The following is an 8,312-nucleotide window of genomic DNA, read 5'->3' on the forward strand; positions in this document are numbered from 1 at the left end:
AGGGATTAGACACAGGAAAGTTTGGGTGCTGGGGAGGGGGGCAATGTACAAGGAGGGAGAAGGAAATGGAATAACGGAGCAGATGGGAGAACAATTGAGCATGCTTGAATGGGCTTAGTGGGGCAGAGATAAAGAATGATGTATGCACAACCTTGGAACTACAGGGCTCTGGGATACAAAGATTATCTCATGGTTGGAATGAGGAAAAGGGGGGGGGATAATTTTAAGATGCTCGGCAGTCTTTTGAATCTTGGTTTTCCTTGCATTATAATATAAAATATACACCAGAGGGGTAGAGAAAGAAATAGAAACATCACCATAGTAAACTTGTATGTCCGTCTTCTGCCTATAACTGATTGGAATACCTGAAATGGTTCTACAAAGTGACCAGGGAATGAGGCTTCCTGTGGAGCCTCTGCAATACGTAAGACTATAGGTAGAAGCCTGAACCACGGGAAACTCCCACTTAAAAGGACAACATCTGTTTCTGATAAAAGCACTAAAAAAAAAAAAAAAAAAAAGTAGGAATTAAAGGGAAATTCCTCAACATAATTAAGAGTATATATTCTAAACCAACAGCCTACGTTACACTCAATGGAGAAAAACTGAAAGCCATACCTCTGTGAACAGGAACCAGACAAGGATGCCTTTTATCACCACTCCTATTCAATATTGTGCTGAAAGTCTTAGCAAGAGCTATATGGCAAGACAGGGAAATTAAAGGCATTGAAATTTGCAAAGAGGAGTAAAAATCTCTCTATTTGCAGATGATATAATCAAATATGTATAAAACCCCAAAGTCTCAGTAAAAGGCTACTAGACCTCATTGGAAGATTCATCAAAGTGGCAGGATATAAGATAAACATACAAAAATCGGTTGTATTCATTAGGAAAGCAATACCATTTACAATAGCTACCCAAAGGATGAAATATCTACGAACAAATGTATTAAAAAAAACAAAGGATTCATACAAAGAAAACTACAAAACACTACTACAGAAAGCCAAAAGAGACCTATATAAATGGAAGAATGTACCATGCTCCTGGATAGGAAGACTTAACATTGTTAAAATTCAATACTGCCAAAAGCCATTTACACATATAATGCAACCCCAATCCAAATTCCAACAACGTTCTTCAGAGAGATGGAAAAAATAATTACAAACTTTATATGGAAAGGAAAGAGACCCAGGATAAACAAAACACTGCTTAAGAAGAATAAGGTAGGAGACCTCTCACTCCCTGACTTCAAAATTTACTACATGGCTACAGAGTTCAAAACAACTTGATATTGGTAAAATGAAAGATACATAGATCAACTGAACAGAGTCGAGAATCTAGAAATTAACATACAGCCAACTGATTTTTGACAAAACACTTAAATATATCGCATGGGGAGGTGATAGTCTTTTCAACAGATGGTGCTGGCAGAACTGGAAAGCGATATGCAAAAGATTGAAACAACATCTTCACCATACACCTTATACAAAAAACAACTCAACATGGATTAAAGACCAGAATATGAATCACAAAATTATGAAGGCCATCAATGAAAAAAATAGGGACAAAAGTGATGGCATTTAGTCAGGGAATACACAGATTGCCAAACATTTAAAAAACTACACAAACAAAGTATACAAAATAGATGAGTGGTACATACTAAAAATTAAAAACTTATGTGCATCAAAAGACTTCATGAGAATAGTAAAATGGGAACCCACAGAATGGGTAAAAATCTTTTGCAATGACATACCAGACAAGGGACTTATTTCTAAAATATATAGGAAACTACAAAAATTTATACAAGAAACAGACAAATAACCCAATTTAAAAATGGCCACTGGACATGAATAGACACTTCCCGAAGGAGGAGATCCAGGCAGCCAACAAACATATGAAGAAATGTTTAAAATCACTTGCCATTAGACAGATGCAAATCAAAACAACAATGAGATATCATCTCAATCCAGCAATAACAATAAAGATAAAAAAAAGTAGAGGACAATAAATGCTGATGGGATTTGGGGAGACTTGGACATTCCTGCATTGCTGATGGGACTGCAAAATAGTCCAACCTCTCTGGAAAGCAATATGGCACTTTCTCAGAATGTAGGAAATAGAAATACCTTATGATCCAGCAATTCCTCTACTTGGTATTTACCCACAAGAAATACAAGCCATAATATGAGTAGATATATACACACATATGTTCATCCAGCACTATTTACAGTAGCAAAAAGATGGAGACAGCCAAAGTTCCCATCAACTGAAGAATGGATAAAAATGCTGTGGTACATACACAAAATGGAATACTTTGCTACCTTCAAGAATAACAATGAAGCTGCAAGCCACCACACAACATGGATGAACCTTGAGGACATTATGTAGAGTGAAATTAGTCAGTCACCAAAGTAGAGATACTGCATAGGACCACTACTGTAAAAGACTAAGAAAAATAACCCATACTAAAGGGGGGAGGATTCTTTACTGGTTGCTGGGATATGGGGGCTGGGGAAAGGAGACAGACAGGAAGGTGGAACACAGGGCAGGGAATACATACAGGATAGTTTGGGTGCTGGGGAGGGGGCAATATACAAGTAGGGGTAGGGGATGGAAGAACAAAAAGGATGGGAGAACAATTAGGCAGGCTTGCATTGGCTAAGTGGAACAGAGGTAAAGAATGATGTATGCACAACCTTGGAACATCAGGGCACAGTGATACAGGAATTGAGACATTATTGGAATGTACAAAAGATGAGAAATAATATTAAGATGCTTAGCTGTCTTTTGAATCTTGGTTTCCCTTGCATACCATTATAAAATAGACAGTGGAGGGGGAGAGAAAGAAATAGTCAGACACACCATCATTGAAAGCTTGTAAGTCCATATTCTGGCTATAACTGATTGGAATACCTACAATGGGGCTACAACGTACCCAGTAAAGGAGGCTTCTTGTGGAGCCTCTGCATTTCATAAGACTATAGGTGGAATCCTGAACAGCAACCAGAATCTTCAGAGGTGGGATATTTCCACTTGAAAGGATGGGCAGACTAGCCTGGAGTGGTATCTTTCAAGAAGATACTTCTTGAAAGAAAGACCGACAGGAAAAATACAAAAACATATCAGCAGACTGACTGATTATTGCAAGAACAAGCAAGTTGCTTACCCAGGAGACATCAAGGCAAGCAATTGGGTTCCCTCAGAGCAAACCCACTTCCAAGACGAAGACTCAATGGGAATACACACACTGATTGGTGACCACGTTCGTCACCCATAAGGGGAAGCGAGGGAAAAACAGCAATGAAGCTGTAAGCTAAACCCTACAATGCTCAATAGATTCCTGTGGAACTGGGTGGAGATGTGGTTGGCCAGACCTGTTGCAAGACCTGGAGACTCTTGGACCCAGAGTCAGTGATATAGCCCCAGAGAATTAGAGTGGATAGTGGAATGTCCAGCTGATCAGAAGAGAGGGCATATGCACAAGAACACCCACACTTGGAGATAATACCAACTTGACCAGGCTTCAATGACTGGATGATTAGAGCTCAACTAGAAGAAGAAAGAAGAGCAAAAAAAAAAAAAAAAAAGAGTAATTTGACACAATTTTTGATGAACTTGACCTACACCTATGGATGCAGTAGCTCAAAAGATGGAACAAGTCTTTACAGCAAGGCTCATTCCCACCCACTCCATACAGATAGTAGACAGGGATGGGCAATTTGGACATTGGCTACCCAAAATAGGGGTGGGGTGTACAAAGGCAAGAAGTGATTGGCTTAAAAGCTTTCAATAGGGAACCTACATCCAGAGGGTTTGGAGGAAGGTAGAATCTCTACAGAGTTGTATCCAATATGTCTAGGCGGGGCTGATGAATGGAAATGCAGACAGGTATCTTGTGATACAATCGTGAATAATTTTTATAAGGATTCATTATGAGAGTTGGAAATGTAAAGGCAGACATTTTCTAGCAAGGAGGGGAGTGATTAACTTTGCAGTCTAGGAGCGGAGGTTCCAGAGACCATCAAGGGAGAAGAGTGGAGAGCGGGACCCTATCCAGAGAAGCAGTGACACCAGAGTTGGAGGTAGAGACGGTGATGTGGAGAGATGGAGCAGCTGGGGACATTAGACCCAGAGAGGGAGAGGGGCTGTGTGCTGACGATTGGGGGGTGTGGGGTGCTTGGCAAGCTTGCAAGATACCCTTTGGTTGGTGATGATGCACGGAGGGGCTCATAACTAGGGCAATGAAATGATATATGTTAGGATGAATGTAAACCTAATGTTCTCCCATGTAGAATACCACATAATTCACGATAAAATATAAAAAAAAATAATTAAATAAACGTAATGCTTAATTTGATATCTTAGACATAAGTAAACTGGAATGCAGAATTGTTGACCATTTTTTAATTAAAATCCAGTAGCTTGCTGTGATTTGAATGACAAATTGAAGAGGAAGAACATCATAAGCAGCATCCAAAACATTTCCTGATATAACCTGAAGTATAATGCTAGGAGTGTTAGGTTATTATATACATGGCTCCAAGGAAGAGTAGTAAATGTTGTTACTGAAATTTACACCACAACACTGAAAGTCAGGGATAAATTGAAATTTTAACAAACTATTTTACAATCTAAAATCGATCAAATGTGTGGTCAGGATTTGTGGTAATTCTTTGTGATAGAGTTCAAAAGTTGGTAAGAAAGAATAACTGGAAAATACAATGTTTGCGAAAGGAAGGATACCAGATATTGCAGGTAGAATTTTGCATGATCAATGACATATTCATGGGAATATATATTTTTTCTTCACATTAGAGGAGTAGAGTTCATTGTGTGCAGTACACAGGTATGAAATAAACTTCATAAGGCATTAAGACTTAGGAGTGCGGTGAATCCCATTTTATTCTTCCACTCCAATATGTTTTTCGTGATTTTCAACCCTGGGTGTTAGGTAACACTGTGTTGACCTGCATCAGAGTGGTCTACAGTGATCATGTACTGAAGAAAAGAGAGTTGAACACATGCTGGTCCACATTTCCATCTATGTGAAAACCACCACAGCCAGTTGCCAACCCTCAATGTATGAAGAATCACTAAAAAGAGTACTAATTTCCATTTATAAATGATCAGCATGAGCGCTGAGAACTTGACAATAAATTACTTGAGAGACCAAGACAGGGAAGGCAGTCAATGAGCTACCCTGCAAAGAGTTCTCTGGCCTGCAGAGGGCACTAAGAAACTATTGAAAATATGTAGCAGAATTAGGGAGTTTGGTAGCAGTTTCCTGAAGGCTAGTTAATATCTTCTTAGGGATGAGCAGGAAATATTCTTTTTTGCACTAAGTTTTTTAACTAAAACTATTCTTCTGGTGCTGCCCACACGTTCTCCAACCCTCATTAAGGTTTAAATTTTCATGCCAACTTTAGATGACAAAAAGGGGAGTGATTGTCCAAAAGTTACATTTTATTACCCAAAATATGTATGAACTGTAATGAGAAGTTCTGGGGAACTTGTATTTAAATGGAATTTTCACATTTACCCATAAAGAATACCAGTGTACCATCAAGCATTTTCTTTATTTGTGAGTTTGAAATATATATTTGAGGTAATCTATTGCCTTTCTCCATATTCAAGGGCCCGTTATCTCCACACAAAACTATTCTGAAACCTCTTTTAATAAAATATGGGTTTATAATAAATGATTTAGTATAAGTCTTTTTTCTGCAGGCCATATGTAAATTTCAATCAGATGAATTGACACAGTGGTTCAAGCATAAGAATGTGAGGTTTGCACAGGACCCAATAGTGTTTTGATCTCTTGTACCTAGAGTAACTGTGAGTTGGAGCTAATTGATGGCACGTAGGACAACATAACAAAATTTCACTCTAACAACCCAACTTAAATGCAGTGGTGTCACATCCAAAGACAAACCTTGATTTCCTACCTCTAAGTCCTATTTACTGCTGCCTTTAGACAGAATAAGAAATGACACAAAGAGAAGCATGGTTATTCTGCTTCACTGTATTCCTCAGTGTGAGTGATTTCACACACCCAGAGTTTCATGATTTGCATCTTTAGCATTCCTTGCTTGTTTGGCTGTGTGTCTTGGAAATCATCAAAAAATAAATATGTTCCTCAAATGGGGCCCAGAACTAAGTCTTAAATACTCTGCCTCATAAATATGTAAATAATCTGAAGTTTACTACATCAGATAAGGATATATCTGCATTACTAGAGCTCAACCAACAACTATACCACTCTCCATTAGATGTTCTGGGAAAACAGCTGTCTAACCATGGACTGGACTTTGAGAGTCGTCTTGTTGGTTGCAGCAACTAGAGGTAAAATAGTTCCCAATCCCAGGGATGGGAAGGGGTTTTTGGTATTCATGGTGAATTTCTTTCAACCCAATTTACTCTCAGTAGGTGGCCAATCCCAGGTCCAGCTGGTGCAATCTGGAGCTGAACTGAAGAAGCCTGGGTCATCAGTGAAGATCTCCTGCAAGACTTCTGGATACACCTTCACTGACAACTATGTGCACTGGGTGCGTCAGATCCCTGGACATGGGTTTGAGTGGATCGGATGGATTTATCCAAGCAATGGTAATACAAACTATGCACAGAAGTTTAAGGGCAGAGTCACCATGACCAGTGAAAAGTCCACAAGCACAGCCTACATGGATCTAAGCAGTCTGAGCTCTGAGGACACGGCCATGTATTACTGTGCGAGAGACACAGTGTGCTAACCACATCCTGAGTGTGCCAGAAACCCTGAATGAGAAGGCAACTGCACTGACTTTAGAGATGATAGGGACAATTAGGCTGCAGGCATGCTTATTTTGTTGTTGTTGTTGCTGTCAGGTGCCATTGAGCTATTTCTAACTCATAACAATATTGTATACAGCAAAACACAGCCTGGGCCTGAACCATCCTCACATTTTCTACATTTGAGACTATTGTTGCTGCCTCTGTGTCAATCCAAGTTGGTGGGAGTCTGACCTTCCACTTTACCAAGCATGATGTCTTTCTTCATGGGATTTTCCCTCCTGATAACATGGCTGAAGTATGAAAGACAAAGTCTTGCCATCAGATTCTTAAGAGCATTCTAGATGTATTTCTCTCAAGACAGATTTCATTGTTCTTCTGGAAGACCATACTCTTCTACAATTATAATTCAATGAATCAAATAATATTTGGACTTTTTTATCCAGGGTCAACTTTAACATACTTATGAGGCTATTAAAAATACCGTGGCAAATCTGCTATCTGTTGAGTGCCTAAGTGGAGCAATGATGCTGGGTGGTCAAGACACAGAATCTGGTAGGAGGCTTTGGAAAATCTGTGAGCTGAGCTGTGCTGGGGCTGGTAGCTGAGGGTGAAAGGAATGCCAGTCAGTGAAAGATCCACTTATGCTGAGGAGATGAGCATCAAAAGCAGCACTATGGCTCACTGGAATAATCTTTAAAGCTATGTGAGCTTGCCAAATCTCCACAATCAAGTATACAGGTAATCATTGAAGAGAGGTTTTGAATTCAGTTATGGTAGTATGTAAATCTGGATCGGAAAGTGAACATTAATCAACTCACTATTTCTCACCTGTTTGTATTCTCCAGAGTATCCAGGTTCTCCTCCTAGATTACAAAAGACTGTATCTGTGCAACAATCCAGTTTTAATCAAAGAAGTTGGAGTTCAGTTACTACTCATGATAGTCAATACCCCAAGATTTGGAGATGAAGTAGATAACAGTAATTGCTGTCAATCTATTATTGATTACATTAACAATAAGTTTAAGGACTACCTAAATGCAGAATCTAGGTTGAACAGATGTCAGATGCCTGAGAAGAGAGTTCAGTGTTGTTTACAATTAATAGCTGCATCATGATTTCAGCTTAAACCACTGCATATTGAATTTATGAATTATCTACATGAAAAAAGTGAGTATCTTCCCTTTTATTGCCAAAGCAGACAAAATCACACCATAGGGGTGCCAACAGTTTAAAAAACAGATAATAAAAGAAATACAATAGTTACAGAAGGAGCAGAGACACATAGGGGAGGTGCCCCTGCTCAGGCACACAAAAAAACAAAAACCAGAGAAGACACTTTGCCAAAACTGTTCCAAAACTTCAGATCTAATATAAAGAGGGGGGAAGGGGTCATCAGTTTTCCGTGCCCACCTGTGGAGAAATCTGACTGTAGCAGGAATACACAATGATTTCTGAATTGATTGGGATGTTGCCTGTGGGCCCCTCAGCCTGGGCAGAGATCAGAGGGTGAGGCCACAGCAATGATGATACAGTACTGAAGTCAC

The 8,312-nt window shown here is 39.3% G+C and overlaps 1 pseudogene and 1 gene segment (V, D, J or C); both read left to right on the forward strand.

Annotated features, from left to right (window-relative positions):
- The first annotated feature begins 6,296 nt into the window (after window positions 1–6,296).
- Window positions 6,297–6,746, forward strand: LOC102840408. The segment is given in 2 exon segments: window positions 6,297–6,342; window positions 6,427–6,746. Coding segments are annotated over 2 exon segments (366 nt in total).
- A 638-nt stretch (window positions 6,747–7,384) lies between these two features.
- LOC102840794 lies at window positions 7,385–8,028 on the forward strand (annotated as a pseudogene).
- The last annotated feature ends 284 nt before the right edge of the window (window positions 8,029–8,312 follow it).

This window comes from Chrysochloris asiatica, unplaced genomic scaffold (assembly GCF_000296735.1).
Source record: "Chrysochloris asiatica unplaced genomic scaffold, ChrAsi1.0 scaffold00260, whole genome shotgun sequence".
In the NCBI taxonomy this organism is placed as follows: Eukaryota; Metazoa; Chordata; class Mammalia; order Afrosoricida; family Chrysochloridae; genus Chrysochloris; species Chrysochloris asiatica.